General features: G+C 40.8%; 1 protein-coding gene across 10 annotated transcripts in view; it reads right to left on the bottom strand.

Moving 5' to 3' along the window:
- The window catches only part of DLG2 (discs large MAGUK scaffold protein 2), a 1,049,324-nt gene that overhangs the window by 883,677 nt on the left and 138,479 nt on the right, over window positions 1-27,168 (bottom strand). For 7 of the 10 annotated variants that reach the window (XM_037377334.1, XM_037377333.1, XM_037377335.1 and 4 more), the window contains one exon: window positions 19,850-19,948. In XM_037377334.1, the coding sequence (XP_037233231.1) occupies window positions 19,850-19,948 (99 nt within the window). Of the gene's footprint in view, window positions 1-459; window positions 535-12,131; window positions 12,642-19,849; window positions 19,949-27,168 lie in introns of those variants that run through there. The other 3 variants (XM_037377342.1, XM_037377345.1, XM_037377356.1) reach the window with 2 other exon arrangements.

Genomic DNA, 27,168 nt, shown 5'->3' with positions numbered 1-27,168 from the left:
CTGGGTCTGGGAACAGCTGGTGCTTTAAGCATCAGCTGTTTCTGGCAGACCCTGCAGCAGCTTATGAATGAATTTCATAACATGTGTCCACGACCAGGCAAAACTAGCAGGCCTCCAGTCATCGCACTCAGCGGGAGCCAGAGTTACAGCCATCGGACAGCAGTCCACCCTTCTCTGAGCTGGACACCACCAAGAACCAGACCATGCTTGCCACTTATCCCCATTGCCCCATGTGGAATGAAATACATTCCTGAAGAGCCTGAACTTCTGCAGAAGCCCTGCTAAGCCACTACCCAACATTTCAACAGCTCCTGATTCCCAAGGGTTTGGTCTGACCTTAGGACTCATTCCTGTTCTTTCCCAAGTGCACTGAGTATGGAAATTCTACAACAGGGCTGCTCCAAACACAGACCTACCATTCAGTCTCTCAAATCTTTGTATTAAAAGGCTCAAACTTACAGTAGAGTGCTGAATGGGTATCCAGGCAGGTGTTTCGACTGAGCATTTGTGGGATGGGCATCTGCCATGGCTTTGCTGCAAATAAGTGAAAATTGCATTATACACAACACAGTACGTGCTGCAGTCGCTGCGCGCAACAGGCTCCATTCCAGATGGAGCACCTAGGAGTTTGCTAGTGTTCATTACACCTCAAAAGTAATTCTCCACTGTCACATATGAAAAAAAAAATATCTGCACATCTCAGGACCAGAAGGCCTCAACAGTTACCCATTAATTTTGCTTTGAAGTTCTTAGTTATGTCAGTGAACATATCCTTCATCTGCTCTGAACCCCAAGCACATGCCATCTAGCTTTCCCCCATCCTGGAGCATTCAGAGAATAGCAGAGCTTTAGGCAGGAGGTAGAGATTGGCTTCCTCCACCACCACCACACCACCCCCATTTCACGACAGGCTGCATTTTTCCATTATGTCCTCTTTGAACCAGAGATAGCTGCAGCCTGGATCACCCCAGGGCTATTTTCCAGAAGTCTTTCCCAAATTTGTAGGGTGTGTTTCTTTGCTGAGCAGAACACTCTGCTTGCTCTCAGGATTAGCCAGATGTGGAGCAAGTACCCAAGGCTCCTGCAGTTCCCTGAAACTTTGTTCCACGTGGCAGTGCAAGATGCAATCATCAGGCCTTCGGGCTGATCTTCCTGCAATTTCCCTCGACATTTGTGGTGATTCAATTACATTTTAGCAAAGGTTTGGAGCCATCAGAGTGAATTGCACAGCAGATTGGGTCAGAGTCCCTGAAGAAAAGTTCAAATAAATTTGGTGTCTGCCACCATTACTCTCAGCATTTCATTTAAGAGTCAAATGATTATTTAGCTCCTTGAATTGGAGGGCTCTTGTAATCATGCCTGTTCCCAAAACTGTAAATAATGTAGAGGGAAAAAAAAAAAAAAAAAAGCTTCCTACCTTTTATTTTCATTTAAGCCAGATATATCACAACCAACTACATTACACCTTTCTTTTCCCCATGCTGAGAGCAAAGGAGAGCAACCTCTGCAAACACTAGTGATCAAGGCTTCACACAATTTTCAATTTTGAGTCTGATTTAAGAATATTAACTAACAAAGTGCTATTAGTGCTTTGTTCTTTATCTCCAAAATGTAAATATTTGTAAAGCATTGCAATACTAAATACTTATGTAAGTTAAAAAAAAAAAAAAAGGAAAAACTGTGTATATCCGTTTCAGCTTTATATTCCCCAGACCTTAAAAAACTGGTTATCTTTTATATTTTCACTTAGACAGCTTTAAGGAATATTCAGAAAAACAGCTAGCAAGCAAGAAGCATTGTACCTTTAGATGAAAGTTTAGAAAGTCTTGCTTAAAAGGATTTGAAAAAGTCACTGCTATCATGGCAGCAATATCCTGTGGTTGTGTGTTATCTCCTGTAAGGAAGGGATGAATGCAACAGCAAACTATGTAATCCTATCAAAATAAAAAAAAAAAAAAAAACCTATAAATTGATTTTGATCAAAAGACTGCACTGGTAATTATTTTTTCCTTTCTTTAACAATTGTACGTCTTCAGTCTTTAATCCCAGGCAAGATAAAGGCAAGAAAATGACCAATTTGCTTTGAATAGGAAACATTTTCCTGACTGAAAAGCCTGATCTTACAAACTCACGTAACCATGTATAACACGTTTGTCAGGAGGCTCCTCAAGAAGACTCCTCACTTTCTTAAAAATGATGTATCTCCAACGTAAAAGCTCCTGATCTCATAGCAGGAGGGGCTAACCCTCTGCAAGTATTCTTGACTTTGAAATTCACACCAAAACTGCCCCAAGGCCCAGGATCATGTGAGACACGCTGCATATTCCAAGGCTGGAAAGACGGAGGTAATTTTTATTTAATTACTCCATAATTAAATTGCTTGTAGGCAGCAGTTCTCCAGAGATCCCAATTTCTCAGCACAAGGGCTGGGCTGATCATTCATCTGGGCTGTAGGGTGACTGGCAGCTTGGACCTTCACAGCTGGATAGTTGAATTACTGCGCTGATAATATGACATTGCACCGATACTGTCTGAGAAGTACATGTAGTTCAAGGGCAAGGACTGAACACTTTTGTCCTACAGGTTTTTGGGGATTTGGGGTCGGATTTATTTTTCTTTTTAATTACAGTTAATTTCATATTTGAATGATCGCTACTTTTTGCATTGTTGTATAAAATGCAACATTTTTCATACCTGTCATAACTTACACCCTCACCTAGCTGAAACAGTTCTAAGAAATAAGGTTGTATATCAACTGCTGGTAATGATTTTCTTTATAAAAGATTCTTTTTTTGGAAAAAAAAAAAACCAGCCAAAAACTCCAACAAGTTGCACCTAGAGACATCAACTAAAAGAAAAATCACCTAAAAGGTCAACGCTACATAAAGTATTCTGCAAGCACTGACAATACTAGTAAGCATTGGACTGTAAAAGGAATTAATTCCATTTGATTATTACTGCTAACATTTTCCCCAGCTTAGAAGTTTGGTGAGCTTAAGGACTGTAGACCCTGCTCCACCACTACACTGAAAAGTGATGGAAATCTATCATTTGAAATCATCTTTCTTCAGACAGCCTTCAAGGGAGGACAGAATTACCTGTAGTTTACTTTTCATGTTTACTAATGTTTATATGCAAAAAGAACATGTCTTGCCTTACTCTTTGCAAGAATATGTTCCAATAAGCATTGTCCATCTGAAATGGAAACAGAGAGGCTGTTTTTCCTTAGCTTATGAATGAGTGATTTCCACAGCCTTGTTTTACTCCCTTTCCTTGAGGATGCCCAGCCTCCTGCACTAAGCTTCACCCTTGAGGCAGCTCCAATGTAGTGATAGACACAGCTATCCAGGCGTAGGCTTTATCACAGCTTCATGCAATCAAAGCCTTCAAAATATGCAATAAGATCTTCAGCTTGTGTAATTTTGGTATAAGGAGACCTTGGGACACAAAAAAAAATAATGCCATCCTCAGCGCTGAATTCAGCACCAGTCACAGCTTCTTTTCTGGGCTGATGCTTTAAGTCCTTCAGAAATTGCATAACAATAATACAGTCAGGAAGCAATGAAGCGATGACCAAAGTCACAGAGTTGCTAACCTCCTAGTCAGTTAGAGAGAGTGCAATTCGTTCTCTGGAGGCACTGTTATGTGCAATCTCCAAACCAATAGGTTTATCAAGCATCAAGAAATGCGGACCTCATAGGTAACCAGGAAACAGAGAAGCACCAACTTCAGAAGTCAAAACCAAGGCTGCCAGCCCTTCAGAGTCTTTGCACAACATCTACCTTCCTAGCATGCAACCTTTAAGCCAGCTTCTTTCCTGCCTGCTTTTCTCAGTCAGGTGTTGAAATAACTGACTGCTGTTAGCCCTGGTTAGAAGCATCAGTATAAGGTATCCTGCAGATACGTTAATATTATGCAGAGCAGTAGCATCAATGTCCACTGCAATATTGCAGTGGGAAATACTGCATCTTGAATATTGAATGAGAAGGTGAGAGCTTTGTGGCATTGCACAAGAGAGGATTCAGGTGGCAGAGACACAGCTGCACATCAGCACGCTCTGGGTAAGACTGCAAGGAAGGATTCCTCTTTTGTGTTGTGTGGTCAACCATAGTGACTGCTAAGGGTGTTTGGAGGACTTTAAGTGTGAGTACGTATAGCTTATTGCCATTTTCTCATAGGCAGGGGGAGATTATATATGTATATATATATATTCAATAGCAAATTTGGATGGCCAAATATTGCCTAAAGTGACTGTGGCTGCAGACACCCTTGGAGGCAGATTTTAGCTCTGCAGGAAGATGGCACAAAATCCGGAGAGGCTGTTTAGGAATATTTTATCTGCTAAAAGTTCAGGGCTCACTGAATTGGAGCACTCTTTCAGATCTGCCTTAATATTCTTTCTCAGAGAAGATATTGGTGATCAGTGTCAAAAGCAGTTACAGGTGGGATTCCATTTGTATCCTCTAGAATGGCCAAGAGTGCGGCTTGCAGATTATATACAAGTCCTTGCATGAGGTTTCCAGTAGCAAAAGAGTTGGCTGAAGTCCATATTTACGTATGTATGAATGTAAGTATGAAGAACATACTTAGCTACTCCTACACTTCCTTGCAATTTATCTTCTCTGAGGCAGACAATTCTCTGGAGAAATGAAAATTATATATCTCAACTAGAGGTCTCAGGCTGGGTAAAATATAATCATGTACTGGCCATACCTGTGACCTAATGTTTCATTCATAAATGACCATCCCCTTCTTCTCGACTGCACACATCCTCTCATTTTGCAGAAGTCTTGCATCAGGTGAAGGGGGACAGAAGAAAATTTGTGTGGTAGTAGCAAACAGACTAACCCACCAAAGAAATACATGTTTATGTTGAGGCTGCATGCCAGGAGACACATCTTTTGCACTTTTAGGGGCCTATGGGACCTTGCAAAGAATCCGTCAGGTCAGCTCTGGTTATGTGAAATGTATAAAAATGCAGGTCACCTTGGCACTAGGAAATTATCCTCACACCTCCAACCAGGCCCCTTGAATATTGGAGAAGGGTCCTGCTAAGGATGTATAGCTCTGCCATCATTCAGCAGCACTATCATTAAGTGAGCCAGGATCAGGCTCTCTGGTTTTCTTTTTCTGGCTGAGTATCTTCCACCTTTCCTTACATCTGCAGCTCTCCACTGCTGCGCACTAGTATTAAGCCCCAACCATATCTGCCTGAGCAGTTAATTGAACATTTTCTCAGTTTATAGAGCTGTTCATAGATTTATGAAACAAATCACCCTTCTCCTTTCACAGTTAAAACCAACCTCAATAAAGACATCTCCCTAAGATCAGCAAATTATAATCTAATGAAATCTATTGAAAATTTCAGTTGCACTAAACAAGGTCAATGCTTGGAAGAAACGAAACGTCACTCAGAAATGGAGATCAAAGTAATTCTTTTCCGTTCCTGCTGCTGCCATAGAGACCAAGGGAGGGGGACGAGGGGGAAGAAGAGATTTAACAGACTTAATTCTTCCTGAAATTTATAATTAACTACAAGGGAAAAGGGACAATTACCATATTTCTAAAGAATAAAGGAGAAAAAAGTTGAGCTTTTGACAAGATATAATTACAAGACATTACATATGCAGTGCGCATTGGTTTGTTCTGTGTAATTTTCTTGAGACTCCCCCCAAAAAATGGGGGTTTTTTTTCCAGAAAAGACAACATGTGTCTCATCAGTTTACATTCATAATGTTTGAAATCCAAAAGCTAGAGGCTCACAATAATTGTTCCAAAATTTAACATTGGTAAATAAAGATTTGAAATAAATACTTAGATACACTCCCCATCTGTCAAACATCTCTAAGTATGTTCTCCAGCTAAGAGAAATGGGAATCAATGAAAAGGATCTTCCCACTCTTCTAAGACTGTGCAGTTTAGCTAGCGGCCAGCCCATAGTCATCGAAGACGTCCTCAAGTACCACTTCAGAAGAGAGTTTACTAAATCACATGTAAATTGCATGGATTCAGCACTATTACACTTTTAGGGTCTGGCAGGAAAACACCACAGTTTGAAGTGCTCATCAGCACCTAATAATGACTATAGAAAAAAAGATTTTGATTTTAGCTAAATGTGAATCTCTGGAGGGAAAATCATTATGTTTCCTTTGTCTCAGGTTTGTTATAGCCAGGAAATTCAGCACAAAAAATGTAGCTATGCAGTTTATGATTTCAAACTGTAATGATTCAAAGCCTGAAGTCTTGCAAAGAAAAAACAACAAATGTTGCCCAGATCTATTAACAACGTGTGGGCACATAGAAATGTGGTTATTTTTTTTTTGTTTCAAATCCAGCTAAATTTAAATCGGGTCCTCATGTAGCATAGCTCTCTACAGCTCTGCTGGTTTTAGGAAGGCTATAATAGTCTACAACACCTGAGGCATGGGTTCAACCTCAATATTTATACCTAGCTTTATAATTTCCTTATTTTGAGACTGACTTTACAGCCCCCCAGACACATACAGCTGATCTTGTGTCCCACAAAATAAATTGAACCTCATTCTCTGAGTAGATAACTTCTTAAAACTCTATATTGAGGTTTTTTTTCAGATTAACACAATATAAGGGGGGATGGGACAATAAAGACCCATTTTCTTCAGTAAGGCCTATTATTTCAGCATAAATAAGTATTTTAAGTGTGACCTATTTGCATTGGCATCAGGCCACCGTAATCAATAATCCAACTTAACTTCATAGTGGATTCACCTCTGCAAAGTAAGACCAACAGCTGGCATACAGTGTGCAGACCTGGTCACCCCCTGCAGCCGATGACCTGATCTGATTTACCATCCTGCCCTTCTGAGAGCATCTTGGGACTGGTTTTGCTGCTGCTCTAAATTAGAGAGGCTGGAACAATAAGGTCACTCCAGTGGTGCCACCTCCACATTTTTCTATTCTTCAGCCAGATTCTAAAACCACCCTTGAAATCAGGGTTGGCACTGAGAGCCAGCTGTGTTGGCTAAATACTGAATGAGGGTTTCCCTCTCACTTGAGGAATCCCAGCATCCTACTGGGACACAAGGCCAGCCCCTACCTTTCCCAAGGATGGCACACTATCGAGAGGGATTTATAACGGTACGCTTAATGTGGACTGGTAGTTTCAAAGTCAACTAGCCAAGCCACAGCTACTCCTCACTCACAGTCCAGAGATGCTACTGAGGAGGATGAGCTTTGAATTTTGCCTTGTCTTCCATGTTGGGACTATGGGAAAAGGAGAGCTAATGCTGACAAAAGAACAAGGTGCAAATTTTACAGCTCTTCTCTGCTTTAGTTAGTCTTAACTTCATGCTGCAAAGTGGCATGATAGTGTGTGGAATGGGAGAGACCTACAGAAGAGTCACACCACACCCAGGGGTCTAAGCCAGATGTTGGTCCCGCACTTGACCACAGTGGCTTCTCATTTTCCATGATCGCTGCACATATTGAGACTTCTGCTTACGCATCTATCATAGTTTTGCCTTAAGTGCATAGAGTGGTGTCCCCTGCTCCAAATATACTGCCAGATGAGCAGAAGAAAATAGGATAGACAGATGGTACTGGCTCCTGGCAAACTTGCCAGTCAGAATTGTACACGTTCAGCCTTGGTATGAGCTAACAGCATAAACAAGCACATCATCCTGCTTCCCAGCGCCATTACAAACCAGGTGCTTTTTTTTCCCTTCCATCTTTATTTCCTTCTTTTAAACACTTGAACTAGATCTTTAGAAAAGGTGCTGGACAGACAGCCATGAAATGTGAGATATTGTTAATTTACCAAACTTGACTAACACATACTTAAATAAATAAAAAGCTAAAACCAAAACACCAAACTTCTTCACTAATGGAATGAACTGAGTCTTTCATTAACTCTAAAAAAAACCCGCCACCAAAACACAAACAAACAAGCCACATCTACAAGATCTTTTTCCCCATTCACATGAATAATCATATTTACATTTAACTGTCTCTTCCTACATTGGCCAGTGGCAATGGAACCTGGGTAGTGAGTGATCTGGCTTAAACCACTACAGAGTTAAGTGGAAGCTGGCAACAAGAATCTCTAAGAAGGAACAACTGTTGCAGAATTTTCAATATTTTGATGATGGACATTTATTTTTGTAGCTAACAAAACTTAAGAGACCAAGCTGGGCATTCTCCCTAGGTCTGAAGGTGGCCAGCTCTCTGGTTTACAAGCTGGAGAACACTGAACTTGGGAGCCCTGCAAATAACGGCAGGTGGGTTAGGTTTGCATAAATGAGGATTATTTCATTTGGTGTCAAGTCTTTGTGTATTTCTTTGCAAGCTCTTTTCAGAACACAGCAGCTTTCAGGTGATAGAACCCAGGATTTAAAGCAAATCTCAAAATATCGCTTCCAAACAGAAGAAGAGGTGACACCAGGGGCAAACAACATGGATAGTTCTTAGGGCCATAACAAATGTTAAGGATAATAAAACATTAGACTGGATTGCTCAGGAAGTTTTAAAATCTTTATTCAAGGAGAAGGTCTTTAGCTAGCCCTGCTTGTGACAGAGGTACCACATTTAAAAGAGGGAGATTAAAATATATTAAAAAAAAAAAAAAAAGAAAAAGAAAAACTGATTTTAATTTCCCTTCATTGGTCTTGTGGGTTTTAAAACTTTAGAGTTTCCACTGCTGAGCTCTCCTTTGTAGCAACAAGGGCCAGAAAGCTTTTGAGTTGGTCTGGTGGTTTTGGGGTTTTTTTTCTAGGAAAAGCTGATCATCTTTTCTAAGCCACCTGACACCAAGAACTCAGGGTTTCAGTGAAGCAGCCCCTGTTATATTGAGCCTTGTCAGGCAACACAGAACTATCTATTTTCTTTTTCAGCAGAAGCAGCTACTGTTGTATTCATAATTCTGTAAAAGGCAGAAGGATGGAAGAAGAGCCCACAGTTAGGGGAGAGGACAGCATGTGGCCTCTGACTCTTGGGAGGCACAGTGGGAATGTTCTTCCTTTTCAAAAACTCCTGGTGCTCCCGCTGGGATGGAGTCTTGACCTAAGCTTTTATTTATACTGAATTCTTCCTAATGATAAAATAATTCCACAAATAACATGTTTTATGTGACAGTAAAAGAAAGAAGCTATGCTGGAAACATTATCGATCAAAATAAACTAGGAGACCATAAGTAGTCCTCCTTGACTGATTCAGCGTTTCCCAAGTCCTGGGTTCAGAAACGCATGGAAACATCGAGGAAATAAAAAAGGAGAGGAAGAATTTGTACAAATTAATGCCTTAAATCTTTCTAAAACATAGCTTACATTTTGGCTGAAAAAATGTCAGTAGCATTTAAGATTTGGCAAGGTACATCAGAAATTAATTTTATTAGATGGCATCTTTCACCACACAGATCCAAAGCGGGGTCTTCAGATCCATTGTACGTAATCTACAAGGGCATATTCACTCCACCACCACATCTATGTCATTTTCTATGGACTGGAAACACTGAAAATTCAAGAGTAAATTTAATGACTACATGTTAAAAATGTCAACTTCTTTAAATGTTCACATTTTGTAGTTTAAATAGCATTCATCTTTTCCTCCCTTTTGACTTTTTATAAGATCTGAAGAATAAAACTGATGTATTTACTCGCTCTTGACATTAAGATCCACTTTTCCAAGAATGACAATGGCAATTATTTGAGCAAATCAGACAAATGGATATTCAAATAAGGACAATTATCACATCTTAGGGCAAAACTGATCATACGCTGCTCTGCAGAATTCATACTTATTGAAATTAATTTTTGAAAATCTCAGATGTTCTGAAAAAAGTCTGCTTTTATTGTATTGGTGACAATTGGCATAAACAGATGCTATAAATTTTTTTTAAGTTTAAAGGGAGTAGATTTACTCCAATGCATAATAAAGCATGTAAGAGTAGATCAATCAATACAATAAAACATCACTGGTGCAGCTGGTTAAATATGGTACCAAACAAGATGAGGAAATCAGCTGTAGTTCATCTGGCTTCAAGCCTTTGCAAGATGAAAGTGTCCTGAAACTAGATTTTTTCCATTATTCAGCTCAATTACATATGATGATATGGTCTTCCCATACGCATCCAAATAGCAGGTCACCTACAATTGACAATCCTATCTCATTGCAACATCAAAGTTGGCAGGAAAGACTGAATATCTGGAGCTGAATATCTGAAGCTCATACGCTTGACTTTCTGATCATTTCAGCCATTTAGCGGTGGATTCAAGAGACAGAAAAGCTGGAAGGAAAAATACTGCGTGTCGATGGCGTTGGGAGCCCTGCTCAGAGCAACAGCAGTGAGGTGATGGTGAGTCTACGTTTGTCATTGCCCAGAAGGCCCTGGGAAAAGGTTACAGTGGAAACTTCCATCACCATTTCATAAAATAAATAAAGCAGTGTCTCCAGATATATATATATAAAAGCACTGGGCCATGTTCTTCTCCCAGTTGTACCATCTTAAAAGTAGACTTACTCCGCTGTCCCATCCGGTTACTACACACCTCCTTGCCAAACTCTCACGGCCAAGGATGGCTGCAGTTGCAGGTCCCCACTGCACCACCGGACATCTAGAAGTAAGTCTGACTGCAGCTTTGTTATTCAACCTTCCTGCTTATTTTCAATCGGAAAGCAACATCTGGGAGTGTGAATCAGATGTTTAGCATGATCCTGCAGCTTTGTTCAGCGGTGCTGCACCACCGCTTATAAGTGCTTTGCATTGACATTGCATCAATGGGTACCCGCAGGCACCTACGCGCTGCTCCAGGGCAGGTTAAGAATGTAGTCTCAGATTCAGCATGGTTTGTGGGAGCAGAAGGACCTGAAAAGAACAGGAGGTAAATGAGGCCACAGAATCTGTGGCCTCATTCACCTCCTGTTCTTTCCCCATATGGGTTTCTCCACCAGCAAGATGGGAACGACAGCTCACATCTGTTTCTGCAGCTCCACTGCGCTCCCTGCTCTTTTGCGGCAGCCACCCACCACCCTTTGCTCAGCCCATGGGTGCCTGGGGGTTCTCCTTCTGCCCTTCTCTGTATCATGAAGGGGGGACCTCGTTTTGCATGGCCCTGACACAAAAAACGGCAGTGCTAACCATTGGTTTGCCTTACCATTTACGCAGCCTTCAGGTGTTGTGGCTACCCCAGACATTTTGCAAGACCCATGGAAATGCTGCAAGTCAACAATAAACCAGAACAGAAAGCAACTGTGCTGAACCCCAATGCTTGAGCTTCCCCTAATAACTGCTTCTTATAAATACTATCACCATGTGCAAACGCAGTTGGAAACACGCAGTGAGCCGCCTGCCCTGTAGCAACAGGGAGGGAGGTCCCCAATTATCTCCCTGTCATCTAACATTAAGTTGGTTTGCTAAGTTTGAGGACATCTCAAGGAATTGTTCAGTTTATCCCTAACCAAGATCTTTAAGCCGGGAAGCGTCCTTAACCCTAAATCCTGCCGGTGGTGTTGTGAGTAAAAAAATGTTTACATGCACGTTTGGAAAGAATTATTGAGAAGCACCGTTCCCAAACAGCCAGGATAGATCTAACACCAGGACAAGAGTGCTGAACTGGGACCAAAGTATTCTTATTTTTTCAGGCCTAAAGATGCAAAAGTAAGCTATGTTTTTCCCCCCAAAAAGCCACAATAAGCCACAAGAAACTTGCATCTCTCCAATCAGAAACATCATGACTACCTAAACTACGTCTGATTGGCCTCTTTAAAATCCCAGGACCCATATAATGCCCCCTTTTTTTTCATATTCTTTAGTTTACAGAATAAACTGATAAACTGAGAAAATATGTGCATTATACCACGTATTCTGGAAGTGCTCTAGTAGCTAGAGATATTAATAGACACAAGCATAGGCTAAGATAAAATATGAAATCATTTTCCTTTTGCTAGTAAAAATAAGTAAATTGCATATCATTTAGGAAGTGATATAGAGACGAACTGCATAATCCACAGAAAAAGAGAACAAAATGCTCATTGAAGCAAAGCTTATTTATCACTTTATCTTGCAACATGACACAGTACATGCTCAAATCTATTTAATTACAGGAACAGAAAAATAGCAGAGAAATATGTACACATAACAGCAACGTTTCCAGTCCTACCTTGGTCGTGACAATGCACAGACAATCCATTCTGTAAATCTCCACAGGAATGTATGTAAATCATAAAAACAAATCAGCAAGGGTGAGGAAAGGCTTTTGAACAGCATGAACAGAACCGGAGGCTTGAATCTGCACAGCCTGCTTTTCCAAGTGGGGCCCTCATAAGAAACTCGAGTCCTCCTCCACAATGCTAAAGGCAGTCATGATGCTCACAGGGATCAGTAAACCCACTAGAAATCGTCTCAAGCAAAACTTCCAGGTGGCTTATCAGGCTTGATTGCTGCATTGTTCAATCTGTGATCAAAATATTCTGTTGAATGGTATACAGCCTTCTAAAGGGGAAGATGAGAACCACAACAAGCACAAAAGAGCAAAAAGCATCACATTTCAGCCCTGGCTCTGGTTTCACAATTCTGATCTGCTGTTTCAGTATACCCATAAGATTTCCTTTGCCAAGTCTCTCTCTCTCCTCTCCCCCCCCCCCTCCTTCTCTCTCAGTCTCTCTCCCTCTCGCTCTCTCCTTCCCTGTCTTTTTTTTTTCCTCTCCCCCCTTTCGCTCGCTGTCTCCCTCCTCTTTTCTACTAACTCCAAGCAAGCACAACACACACAACTATCAGGCCCATCTATCAAAGCGCTGTCACTTCCCTGCCAAAACAACTGCTTTGGCTTGTAAGGATTTTTATTAAGAGCATGATTCCTACAAACACTTATTGCTTGAAGTGCGTGATTGAAACATTAAGGTGTGCGCGAGAGCTCATGCGTCACATTTACAATCCCTCAGAATTGCCAGGTCACATTCGGATTCAGGAAGTGAATATGAATAACAGCTGGATAAGGCGAACTTTCAGAAAGTGTAACAGAAAATAATCAGTCGGGGGAAAAAAAGGGAATTGCATATTTACACATGCACGCAGGTCTGTGAAGCACAACAGTGATATAATTAGTTTACCATCCACAGAAAAAATACAAACAAACCACATTATATACATTATTCAAAGCTGCAGAGGGGCATCTTTTTCCCCCCATTTATGAAAAATACATCAAAGTTTTAGCTAAAAGAAAGCATCTTCAACAACGGAGCTTAAAAACTCCTTAAGTTCTCTCCCAAACTTTCTCTGTATCTTTGACTGATCCGCAGACTTAATCAATTTATCCCGTGTTCTACAGACTAGCCCCCAAAGCCCTACCTTTCTTGCAGTGATGCTGGTGCAGAGCTTGCCTTTCAGGTGTCTTACATGAATCATTCTGAGTTAGAAAGCTCGCTGTCAGCTCTCAAAGTCTTCCCTCTCTTACAGATAGAGGAAGAGAGAGCGAGAGAAGAAAGAGGGAGGGAGAAAGAAAGAGACACAGAAGGGGAATGATATGTAAAATGAAAGCTCTGGCCAAAGAGAGAGGAAAATCAATGCTCCTATTCACTGGAAAAAAAAATACAGCCAACTGGACTGTTGACAGCAACAAGAGGAAACGTCTAGACACCCATACATTACAATTCACCTTTTCAACACACTGGACAGCACAATTCCCCCTGGGTGCTTTACTGAGGATCCCTCATTCTCACTTAGAGCTGAAATATGTTTTCAATAAAATAAGACTTTCCAAGAAAATAAAAGGATATTTAAAGTCATCTCTCTTCCATAAATTACTCAGGTTATAACCCTAATATTCTTGTGATTGCTAAAGCAGCAAGAGGCTCAGTAAATGACACACATGATTTTGCCAAAATGAGGTCACTGCTACCAAAGTTACAAAATCCATAGTGAATCAGATATGTGGTCAGAGAGCAACCAACCCTCCCCCAACTGTTAAAGTCTTGGTGGATACAACATGTTAAAGAGAAAGTCTCCAGAGCACTTACGACTGCATCTAAAACTCACTCACTCTGAGCAACCACATGTGCACAAAACAAACCTGATTTGTGTTTACAGGCTGCACTGGGACCTGCACATTTTCTCCCTGCTGAGGTTTAGTCCAGTAGCCAAGCAGTCAGACAAGTACATTAAACTATAAATTATCTGAAACAGAAAACTTTCAAACATCCTCGAAGCAAGAACCAATTAACCATCTTCTTAAGAGCAATTAACCCATTCAGGTTGTCTAACCTAAGTCACACTTGTGTTCTAAGCACAGTAGGGTAAAAGGGAATTCAGTCAGCTCTAAAATCAGGAGATATTTTAACACTTGGATGTAAAGCATCCAACACTTTGCTCCCTTCCAATTGGTAGATTCAAGCTGATCTAGTAAGGTGTGAAATATTTCCATACATATAATTACCTAATGACTTGGCTGTAAAATTTCATACCATACTTGAAACTGGCATATGGAGATGTATTTTGAAATTGGTCTCCAAGCGCATGATCTGTAAATGCTTTTACTTACAAGTAACTATACTCCTGTGAGACGGTCCCAGTGAATTCAGGATCGTCTTAACAGCTTATATGAAAAGCAGAGGGTCTGACCCCTTTGAGGCCCTTTATGTGAACAACATAACTCATGTGTGTGTCTCGGAAAATCAGGCTCCATCAGTGTACGTGAAAGTTCCTTCTGCACTCCTCCAACTTTTGACTGTCACTCCTTCCATAAAATGCAACAACGAGCCTGGAACAGGGCAGGATTGGCACGTGTGCTCCCCAAGCTTAGTGCATCGCTGAGCAGCATGCTCCCCGAAATAACACCGCCTACTTCTTACTCTCAGGATCTCTTGTAGCCCCAGACAGAGGAGACCCATGCTCCTGGGGACACGGGGCACAGCTCCATCCTTCTAGGTGCTTGTTTTGGTTTCCAGTGCTCCTAGTCTTGCCTTCTAACACACACTGTTCAATGACTTGACAAAGGCAAGGCTGCAGCATTGGGACAGATGACTCCCAATGGGTCTCCAGTGTTTCTCCAAAGGATACAGTTCCTCATTTTCATGACAAACTACTCATCCCAAACCCAAACAAGGATAGAACTCCTCATTTTCATTACAACTCATCCCAAACCCAAAAGAGAGACTGGGCTGCTTCATTTTGTTCCTCCAACTAGATACTTTTTCCATTCATTTTTTATCTGCAAGTATAAGATTTTCAAATCCTCGGTCTGCTTTACCCTTCATTAGCAGAATCTCCTTCTGCTCTAATTTCTGCAGGTCATATTGCTGCTTAGTTCTATTTTTTTCCTCTGCTCTTCCAGCCTTCGTGTTATCTGTACATATAATCATGACTGAAATCAACTATAGAAAGACTTGACCCAAAAACCAAACAAATTGACAGGCAGCCATCTGGGGTGAAAAGGGATGGTTTGTAGTTGCTTGTAGTTGATTTAGATGGTCAAAAATAACCTCTGTGATGAGCTTTCACTCTTGGGAAGCCTTAATACTGGAAGAATAACAACTAGATACCAGTGGCTCTGTGGACCACCATGTGAAAACCAATTACCCAGGTAACTGCTTCCTTCTCCTCTAACTTTACCAAGGTGTCTGGTTTCAAGCCATATGAAAACAAACAATATGAGGCGAGTGGGTGAAATATGATGGTGTATATATATATATATACACATAATGCAGTAGTTTAGACTGGGCAATTTAGTGCTCCTTTCTGGCATTAAAACCTTCACTGTATCCAGGTACTTCCACTTGGATAACAAAAGCATAGGGTTTAATTAGGCAGTTATATTTAGAACCAGAGCCTGTAACATCCAGCTGAACTCAGTCTTTGTAAAGCAAGCTTCTGTAAAACCTGAAACCAATAGGAAGCATTCTCTGATTTTTTTAACTCTTTCATAACTCTTTCATGACACAGCCTTTTAAACATTTCTTAAATTGTCTTGAAACCCAAATATCATAGAGCAAAAACTGTAAAGAGAAGCTGATTTTTTTAAAAAAAATAAAAATAATGCACAATTGGCTTCATTATTATCTCTAATTTAAACAGTAGAAATTTAGAAAAACAAGAGTACTAGATCTCCAAGTTTTGGAGTAGACACTAAGAAGGGAGGCATCTACCATACTGCTAACACAGCATTAGTAATGTCAACATCTTACAAAATGTAGCCAGTCAGTATTTAGAGCTCTGTGCACCTACACAGAGAACACAAACACACACATCCCATTACAAATGTGGAGAAAGATTTATGTGCATCTTAAATTGTGTACTATGGAGTACTTGATGGCATTAAATTGCCAGTCTTTCACATGGTGTTATATTCCCTTTCTTCTTTTCAGGTCTTATATTGCACCCAAACAAGCTACAACTAAATAATTTCCTGATTACGTCTCTTCCAAAAGGGCAATTGATGTAGCCATCAACTTATGTCTTTATGATCAAAGCTCGTTTTTACCACTTGAGCCCAGTTCCAGCTAGGCTGCTGTGCATCACAATTGGTTGGTTAGTGGGCTAACACCAGGATACAAGTTATTTGAGTAATTAAGTGCCAGAAGTGAAAAGCTCATGATATAGCCTCTTTATTACGACTGTTTTGTGCTACACATACACACACCCAAAAAAAAAAAAAAAAGAGAGAGAGAGAACCTAGTCATCTTGCAGATCCTGGATATGCACTTAAGAGCTATATTACAGATGAGATGTCAGAATAAATCCTGCTTCAGCCAGGAAGAGAAGTTAATACAAATTTCAGAAGGCATGAAGTTCTGTATACTTTAGTCACTGAGAATTTTAATGCAGTTCCCAGGCTGAACCAGAAGCCCATGAGTGCTGGTGTTAATTTAAAGATCAACAAATTAGCAGTTCTGCCCCTCCTGACTGCAGCTCTGCAGCTGGCCTCGGGCCCACGAGAGTCTTGGGCAGAAGCTACAACAAGAACCATTCCCTTCTCCTTGCATGGCAAATTTCACTGCTATTTAGCACAATCAATGTTTGAATCCTGACCAGTTTATCTGGCTGGTACCTTTCTCAATGAAAAGAAAAAGATAATTTTCTTTTCCATAGGGAAGCACAGACCTTGCCGCTGAGAGCCCTGCAGGTAGATGGTAAAACGGGCATGGGGAGAAGTAAAGGCTGGGCAGATAGCTCCGCTCCTTCATCACAAGGACTCTGCGCCCAAGTGGCCACGGTGGCCCCAGGCTCAACAGCCACAGAAAAAGGTTTGTTTTCTGCTTCACAGCTGTGGAAAGGATTTCATGTCTTCCTGCCCCAAGTCCATGCCCGGTTTACCACCCTTTTGTTATATGGGAGCTCACACCACTTTAGCCCAGCGCTATCCCAGCATTCAATCACAAGGGAAAAAAGCTACTTTTGGGTTTTTAATAGACAACGTGCACTTTGCTCATGCTGTTTGCTGAGGGCCTTGTTCTAGCACCTGGCCCTGGGCTGCTGCACCCAGTGGTGTGTAAAGTCATTGGCCTCCAAGGGTGCTCAGTGGGACAGCAGGGTGGTTGCTTCCCTTCCTCTCCAGGAGTCAAGGCAGTCAAAGGAATATGAGATAAGTGACAATGGAAAGGACCTGAGCAGGTTCTTCATTCCAACTTCCTGCTCAGAGTAGGTCCAGCAGTAAGGTCTGCTCAGGTTATCCCAGGCCGTTATCCAGTCTGATCTTGAAAATCTCCAAAGATGAAGACAGTGCAGCCTCCCTAGTAGTCTCATTCCCACAAACTCACCAGTTTAGGGGCTTATGAGAAGACAGTGAGACAAGCTGTGAAGTGAGTATGACTTGCAGGGTTGTAGGGAACGCACATTTATAGTCACAGGGTGTGGAGCAGAGGATAGAGAAAGGTCCCTGAGCCATCCCACAGCTCTGAAGGGCCTTGGATAAGCTACCCTTTTGAAAGCTCTGCAACTTCATTAATTTCAAAATTATACTTAATATTTTATGATCTATTATTTCCCATACAAAGCCATAATTGTTTTCCCTGGCTTCCCACAAATCCCTTATTCAGAACGAAACAGAAGTGCTTCAGTTACAAATGCTCCGCCAGCTTTGTGTGGGCTGCAATGCTCTGCAATAGAAACACGGTATGCAAGGGCAATATGTCCTGAAGTGGCTCTCAGCTCTCAAGATCCATGGTGAATGAAGAGTTCATTTTAATTCTTGAGAGTTCTGCCTGGGGAAGTAAATCTAACAATCAATTGATCATCAGCAACTGAAAAGCTCTGGTGCATATGTTTAAGCATGTAGCCAGTCGTAAATAGCAATGTGTCACTGTCATAGCACCGGGCCACTGACACTCGAGCACAGTCACTTGAAAAAGAAATCAGATGAAACAACTCCTTCAAATGAACTGACATACTAAACCTCAAGCTCCAGGAAATGAAAACAAAACATCTGCTATCCCATGGTACTGGGAACTGAAGAAAATACCACTCACAGCTCTGAACGCCTTAAGAGTTTGGCAACAGAATTGGCAGGTTTTGGAGTTTACTCTCATGTACGTTTTGTACTGGGAGAGCTACAAACAGCATGAAAATGTAGACTTAGAATTGCTGATGGAGAGACATTGAGACCAGGAGTTCACAACATCTCTAAGCAGGGAGGATGGTGCATTGTTCAGTTGGGCATACATACTGGAAATGATGCTGTGAAATTGGGCTGACATCCACTACATCCCTTGATTTCTACAACATCCTCACAGACACAACGTATTTAGGGGATATATTAAGCTTTTGATAATTCCTTGCTTTGGGGAAATCATTTCTTCCATAAATATAGAGATAAATTTTGATGAGTATACGTGTTCTTGTATTTCAGCTCTCAAGCAGCACCATGGTCCTAATATGGTACAAATTTTTTTTCTGATCAGCTGGGAACACAGCAACACAACAAACTCAGAAAGTCATGCTAGACCATTAGTTCTTTAGATCTTGAATAGCTAACAAGCAAGAGAAATCAATCCAGGAATGTAAACAAAGCCCATGGTAAAGCTTAGACAATAGGAATAATCTGCACGTTTCCACTGTTAGAAACAACTTTCACTCTAGTCTACAAAGATAGTAATACAAGGATCATAAGCATGCCAACTCAGTTAATGTCTGTTTTCTTCTCATCATGTTTCCAGTTTATTAACTTCAAAAGAAAACTTAATAATTTTCTTTCACTTAGAAAAGATAAAATACACAACGATTTCAAGGCTGAAAGTCTACATAACATTTAAGCCCAAGAGAATTGTTCCAGCCAAGTTGTGAACCTATGAAAATAACAGCAATATTATAATGAAACACAACTTCGTCATTGCATGCCCCAAGACTGTCACAAAGAGAAGTGTAACACACCCCCTTACCACAACCATGAAGTCACATTGCTTGGCTTATTATTCAGCCAAGTTTTATGGTAGGTATCATTAGACTGCCCACACAAAAATCATCACTTAACTGACATTCATATTCTTCCACGCTGACTCCAGACCAAAAATAAACTACAACACATAGAGACTGAAAACACCTTGAATAAAATTTACTAACTGCACAACACCTTGGACTTCAAAAATACACTGAAATGACAACACCTTGAGAGCAGCAATCCTGTAGAACCAACGCAGATATTAACAACATTTTCACGCAAAAATAAAAAGTAAATCCTGCCTAGGACAGCATAAAATGCACAGGGATAGTAGCATACAGCAATAAATTGCAGCCATAAACTTCATTTGAATGCGATAATGTACATGCAGTCATTAAGCAGCAAAAAAAGGACGACGGGAGCTCAGATTCAATATATTCTACACTATTCACCTCCAACAAAACTTGACTAAATAAAGATTTCATTCTCCATCACAAAAGGGTGGACCATACCTTTGTCTTCATGTCTACCACATAATTTTCCAAAGTCTGGTTCTCTTTATTGTGTTCACCGCCTCGTCCAGATCCTTCTGATCCATTGGAAGCTGCAGACTAAAGAGGGGGTGGAAAAAATTAGATAAACTAGCTGAGATGTACACTGTAATTCTATTACACTTAAATGTAAAGATTAGCAAGCACATACAAAAGGTAGCCTGAATTCAGATAAATATCAGGTGGCTCTCACACAAGATTTTCACCTGAGTGTTTTGTCATGCAAAAATTTCTGAGTTTAATCTTATAGCCACTCTGTGAAATCTGTTTAATCTTATGGCACTCTGTGAAAATCTTAATAGGCTAAGTCTACAAGATGATGCTTATCATAATCTCTGGTTGAATTCAGAAGGCATTCAAGGTGCTTTGCAGCTCTCAACATTGAACACGGATGTAGGGAAGGAATCAGTGCCCTGCCAAAAAAGGCCCATGGGTGGTGACGGGGTCTTCGGCTGGAGCAGCTGCAGGAATAGATCTCCTTACAGCACCAACTGAATGACCTGGTTTGTTTTCTTATTTCTAATTCATTACATTCTCTTAAGCGTCATATTTTCGAAAGGGTTTCATGCTTGTGTAGTAGCCATATTTGCAAATCTTTTAAATTCAAATGTTGTGGGTTTTCTGTTACCTTTCCTTCATTTACACAGATTTCAGTCTTCAATTACTTACAGAAAACCCTCAAAAAACACATGGTATTTTTTTCAAATATCTTTAATAAAAGATGCAGTAAAAGGCTGTATTTGTTTTTTCAATTTTCCTGCTGGAAACCTAATACATTATTGTAGGTTTTGCATTAAGACAATAAATATTATAAATGACATATATGTTTACAATGCTCTGCCCTGCAAAAATGTGCTTGAAGAATTAGCCCTTGAATGAAACACAATGGCTGCCAGGAACTCAGATCTCAGAAAATTTCTGGGCACTTTGCAAGAGCACGAACAGGAAAGCAGAGTGAACTTAAACAGAGCACAGTGTCTTGCTTCTGTCAGTGCTGAGCATCACAGACACCACGAGTGATGTGGACCCATCCTTTTTTTAGCCTGTGCACCAGCAGTGCAGTCAATTTTAACACAACAGGCAAGAAATTGTTAGCATTTTAAATAGTCCAGCTATTGCCAACACAACTTAGAAAACAACAAGCCAGTGCCACAGAAGCAGCCAAATCACATCCACATGTGCAAATGTTTTCTCCTCTGATACTAGATTGTTTACTTAGGGCTCCGTCCAGCAAAAGACTGAACGTTGGCCCCAATCCAGGCAACTACTTAGACACGTGCTTTTAACTTCACTGGAACCAATGGCATTAGCCTCATGCTCCAGTAAAGAATGTGTTTGAATTTTGGATCAGGCCCAGCAGCTCAGCACCACATGGGGCTGAACACACAGGACTCCATGCAGGTCCTCATTAAAGTTGTATCTTCTTGAACACGCTCTCAGTCGTGCAGAACCATGCATTCCTTTGGCTTGTTTCTCGTCACCAAAGCATGGTGCATATCCCCCATCTTTGATCTGGAGGGGTGGAAGATATAGCAAGGCAATCAGGGTAATGTTATACAGGGCAGCAAGGAACTGAACCCAGGTCTTGCATCTTGCCTCAGAGCCTACAGAAAATCCAAGCAACTCCCTAACTGTTTCTTTCAGGAAGGGAAAATTGGTCTTGCATGGAGCTAAAAAGCATGCATAAAAATTTTCATTTCGTCTTTGCTTTCTTTGAATACCTGACATAACCGTTTTCTATTGTTATTATTTACAAGCAACAGTATAAACTGTGCAAATCAATACCTTATTTGCTTTAATCATCAAGCCCAAACTCTGCCTGATCCTAAAGAAGCTAAGCTTTTGCAGCTTCCTAAAAGAGGTCTGACAATTTCCAGCAGAAACTATGTACTGTATGGTAGCATTTATCAAATGAGTGCAGCTGCAAAATTGGATAAAGAACTTCAGTTTGTTTATATTTTACACATTTTTTTTTCCTCAAATTTTTCACCATTAGCTGACTCCAATATTTTGAAAGAAGATAAAGCAATGGCATAAGATGCTATAAAATGTTTCATTTATTTTCCTTAGGGAAATGGGTCACAGACTAATTGTAAAGAGCAGAAAACCAAAGACATCGGGAGGGTACAGATAGCTCAAGTAATTGTAATAAATACAGAACATTCTCTGTTCTAGTGGTATTAAGGTTCAATAAATATTAGCAGAATAATATGTGGTTCCCAAACCTGAACAAAGTATGTGTTAGCAATCCATCTGGAAAGCAACAGTCATTTAACTTTGTGTTATGAAATAAAGGGGACTGTATAATGCAAGAGGCTGAGTGTTGTGATAGATTTATTAGAAACTAGTATTCTTGGATCTGACTTTTCTTATTCTTGATTACATACAATCCTCCCTTTAGAGGCTAACCGAAAGCCTACGCTGTATAAAATTATTTATACATTTTATAACCAAAAGCTGCCTTCTCATGCAAAAGAAGTATTTTAACACCACCTCATTATTCCTGAGCCGCGCAGGTCACCGTGAGAAGCAGAACTGGCAGCCCCAGGGTGACACAGTATGAATGCAGTGGAGAACGTGCACCATGCTCATACATCCTTGTAGGAGGTTCTCAAAATGATGACTTCACGCTTGAATTAAAAATACTGACAAAAGTCTAAACTTATCAGACCCCTGTATCTAGAAGGCTGGTAGTTGGAACAACTCTATCTTCCTCTTCACAGAGGAAACTATTATCTTATTCTTTTCAAGTTGATCCGAGAAAGAGATGAGATTTCACTAGCAAATATTGCAAAAGCAGATTAATACTTCATTCGGTAACTTTGCTCACACAGGTAGTTACCATGAGAATCGTTGATCACACCAAAAGCAAACTTCCAATTTTGTGCATAATTAATACAAATCTATTTAGATTATAATTAACAGGAACTGTTCAGACCATGATCCCTTCAGAGCAATGTCTCTGTCATTGTGCAAACTCACAGCATTACTTAAATGTTTATTAATAATATAGTAATCACATTAACTACCTTGTTAATTTTGTTTAATTTTAACAGTGCTCAGCAAAGCTTTTCTGTGCTTATAACACATCCTTCCAGTAGCTTATTAGGACACGCACACTTGCCACAGTAAAATATCAACAAAATTCTTACTGATGTTTTTTTTTTTCCAAAGTACACAGTTATGAATTATGAAAGACTTGTCACTGGTTCCACTTTCAGCAGGCAGCATGCTCCAGTTCACATCTGAGCCAGCAACCAGCCAGAAGGAGCATCTGCCCTCACAGGCATTTATGGCATATGAGGTTTCCAAGGGTCTTCACGCAGTAGCCAAACCCTGTAACAGTGGATGAATTCTCCAGTCTATTGTATGGCTCCAGAACCATCCACAATAGTTACACATCACACGTTGACTTCTCAGAGTGAGGGCCAATATTGGAATATGTTATTATATATTATATATATTATTTGTTATTATGAATATATATTTATAAAAATATTAAAAACTAAGAAACATGCATGAAAACATTATTCTGCTCTTCCATGCTCTTGGGTGTTGCTGCCAAGACTGAATTTTTCATGCATATACCCGTATGGGATATTTTCTAGGGCACATATACTGTTTTTTGGCTAGAAGATGCTGATCAGCTTTACAAAGGGACCGGGAATGCCGGTGGGAGTACGGGGGAGCTACAGCCCACGAGCCTAAATAAATCTGCAACTGCCTTAGGGTTCAGAGAACTAATGCACCTTCTCCTACAGCCGGCAGCTTAGGGAATGCTCTCCTGTGTGCTTTTAGAGACAAAAATTCAAAATAGAAGCTGATCTGAGACCCCTTTTGGTGTTTTGTATCACGAATTGGTAGCTCTGCTCCAGTCCCACGGGAGCCTGTAGATAAATGCCAGCTTGCCCCAAATGATCTGCATTAAGAAAGGCATAAAAAACCCCAGTGATCTGTTAACTTTTAGATGCTAATGTCTGTCAGGAAATCTATCATCTTGGTAACCAAATGCTCCCAGGAACATATACTGCTGAGAGAGACTGGTTTTATTTAATTAACTTTTTCAAAAGTAAGCATTTTAAAAAATCATAACATTTAAAAAGCTAGAGGGGGAAAGTAAAATGCAACATAACATATGCCAGAATTATCCATTTTACAGGACATTGATGTAAATTAATTCACTTAGCAGCTATGCTAGAGTAGGAAGCAACCTGAGCTAAACTGAGGTGCACAGCAGGATACTGGTATGAGCAATGCACACAGCACCCCTCTACGCCAGGGTACACCCAAACCCTGCTCAAGCCATGTGTGAACTAAAACTGGACCCCAGTCAACTTCACCCCTTACAACACGCCAGCAACAGCAAGAACACCTTCTGTGTTCCTCCACCAAGGGCTGCACCTTCCTGCCGTACCCAGGCAGAGCTGACAGCTCTCCTGAATGTATTGTGAGCATCTCGGTTTCGGTTCCTGTTGCTGACCATCTTGGACCACACACACAAAAAAAATAAAAATAAAAATATACCTATATAAATTGTTGCACATCTTGGAGGGTTTATGGGAGACACAGCATCATTTGGAACTTGAAGAGTTTTTCCTGCAATGCCAGGCAGAGAAATAATCCTAGAGACCTAGTTTTCCTTTTTCTGTATCTTGCTAGTCCGATTTCCATGCCTCTTATAGCCCGTATTACAGGAAGAAGTGTCATTCAGCAAATTTTTTGGCAGGAATTAACTTTCACCAGTATCACAGATGACTGAAAACTCAGACAGACCCAGAGAAAGCCATGCTAGAAACTAAAACCAGAAAGACAATCCCACAGAAGTGTTTCATTCGCCTCAGCTGAGCCTAAATTTCAGTCCAGAAGTAATACAGCAGAGCTCTCTTCTTCTCCACAAAATCCTTTTAAAAATATGATGCTTAATTGTTTCTGAAGCCCTTTAGGAAAGCATGGTTTGGTATCTCTGGTCAAGTGGTTTAGTCATCAGAAAGGATTTTGTTTCTATTTCCATGTCAGTGTTTCTGGTTCGTTGTTTGAAAACATCAAGGTTTGCTCCACATCACATCCCATTAGCTGAGTCTTTGCAGCTGTCTCAAGTCAGGGTGATGTTGAAGATTGCTGCGAGGTCTCATGGCTAAGCCCTGTAAGAACATCACCGCAGTCCCTTCTGCACCACTCTTCCCAACATGAGCAGTAAATGTGAATGGAGAAAAGAAATATACACATGTGGGCATGGATTCTACTGTACAAATCGCACAAGTGTTTGAATTTTTTTAAAAGTTAATTGGAAGTGAGCATAAATATTGCAATAATATTTATTTTACCCTGAGATTTTTACGATTCCACTTTAGCTAATATGGATTCAACCTTTCAGAAGATTTTATGACAGACTTAAAGAGTGTTCGAGCTCAGGAACAATTATGTGGCTGCGGGCTCGTGTTTCAGAAAGGTCATAATGTGATTTAATGCTGCTCCACCCTCCCAAAAGCAAGCCTTGCTCTCAGCGTGCTCCTGGGTGTCAGAATGTCACCAGCGAACTTTGCATTTGCTTGTCCTCAATACGGATTTGACCACCCGTCTAAAAGCTGTCGTCCAAGCTATCAGTTACTCAGTAGTCTCTTTGGCTGGGCTAACACGAAGCCTATACTCAAACTCCATCTCCCTGATTACCCATATCACATAATTATCCTGTTGCACTGTGACTCTGGTGTGGGGCAGGACAACTGACTTCCCAGGCTGGAAAGAGACACTAGCTCATGCTTCAGCTTTTCTCCTCCCAGACAGAGCTCAGATGAAGTTGGCTGGAGTCAGCTGGCCTCACAAACTCCAACCTTGTGACTGACTAGAAGACACACCCAGGAGCTTCATCTGGCTGATCCAGGCTCCATCTCCAGTGTCACTCACCCAGAGCCTTCTTTTCAGGTTGGGGTACAAACCAAGGCACCCGTGTGTCTCCTTTCCCAGTGAGCAGCATGTCACCAAGCTCACACAGCGGGGGACTCTGCGAAATGCAATGGCTCAGACAGTGGGGAGGGACCACGGCACTGTGCAGGAACCACAGTCCTTGCAAATGCAAGCCTTGCAAGGGTTCTTGCTTAGGTACAGCATCTCCCCTGCTGGGACCTGGCTCACCAAATACTGCTGGCTGGAAGGGTGTGCTGACCTGCTGCATGTGGAAAACTGAGCAAAAAAAAGCATTGCAAAGATGAACCCTGTGGCAAGGATGAAGAGATAAATGATTCACAGTTCAGCTGCAAGAAAATGAGATTCAAAGTATGAGACTGGACAGACTGGTTACAGTTTTTGGGCAAACACCCACCCTTGCTGTAGCTCCATGCCAGGCAGCTATCCACTTAAGAAATGGAGACAATTAACTTATGTATGGCAGAATTTGCACCCTGATAAGACTATTTTCCAAAACACTCTCAACAACCATGTTACCAAACAAAGTAGGGCAAATTCAGATGCCTCTGAACATGAGAATGAATGAGATGAAAACTTGAAACAAATAAATGCATTTTTCTCAGCTCACTGGGATTCAGTCAGATTCTGATGCTCATTCTTCCCATTCCTTACCTTTCAGCCATTGGCCTGCACTTTGCTGGGCATAAAGATGAAATATGAAGAGTAATTTGGGATATTAAAGATCTATTTCTTTCAAATAAAGCAGAAGCTATTACTGAATTCTCCTGAAGGCCGGAGGAAAAGGACTAGAAAAATTAAAAGGCCGAACATAATTAATGAATGCTCATTTAGAATTGGCTATCATGCAATGTCTTGGAAGCTAAATTTACAGCTGAAGAAGGCAGGCTGTATGCAGAAACAGGCTCTGGAAGGAGCTCCATGTGCACTCTGTCAGGCTGGGGGGGAAGATAGGGTGCTGTGGTTGCAGGGAGGTCCCTTCAAGCATGGAGCCGCGACACCTGCCAAAAGCCCCTCCGAGCAGAAAGTTCAGCTGCAATAAGAAGACCATGTTAAAGCACATGGTTTGATTCCAGTTGTGCCCATCTGCATACGTTTTATTCATTAGCTTCAGTGAAGTCCCTCCACACTTAAGCCTGTATTAGCGGAATGAGAATCTTGCCCTGAAAATACAGGCAGACCACAGCTGGAAGCAAATTCAAACACTTGGAAATAGAAAACAGAAAGTAAGTCATTAATTGTAAGAAAAAAACCATGACTAATGATTTTAAATTAAATAATATCTGCATGATATTTTAATTAGCAAGGATAATGTTTATTTTACTTACATAGAAGTTCTGGATACATAAATTCCAACC

The sequence above is a fragment of the Falco rusticolus genome, chromosome 2 (assembly GCF_015220075.1).
Source record: "Falco rusticolus isolate bFalRus1 chromosome 2, bFalRus1.pri, whole genome shotgun sequence".
In the NCBI taxonomy this organism is placed as follows: Eukaryota; Metazoa; Chordata; class Aves; order Falconiformes; family Falconidae; genus Falco; species Falco rusticolus.
The sequence above is the reverse complement of the archived record's forward strand: the minus strand, read 5'-3'. Positions and strand labels throughout refer to the sequence as shown.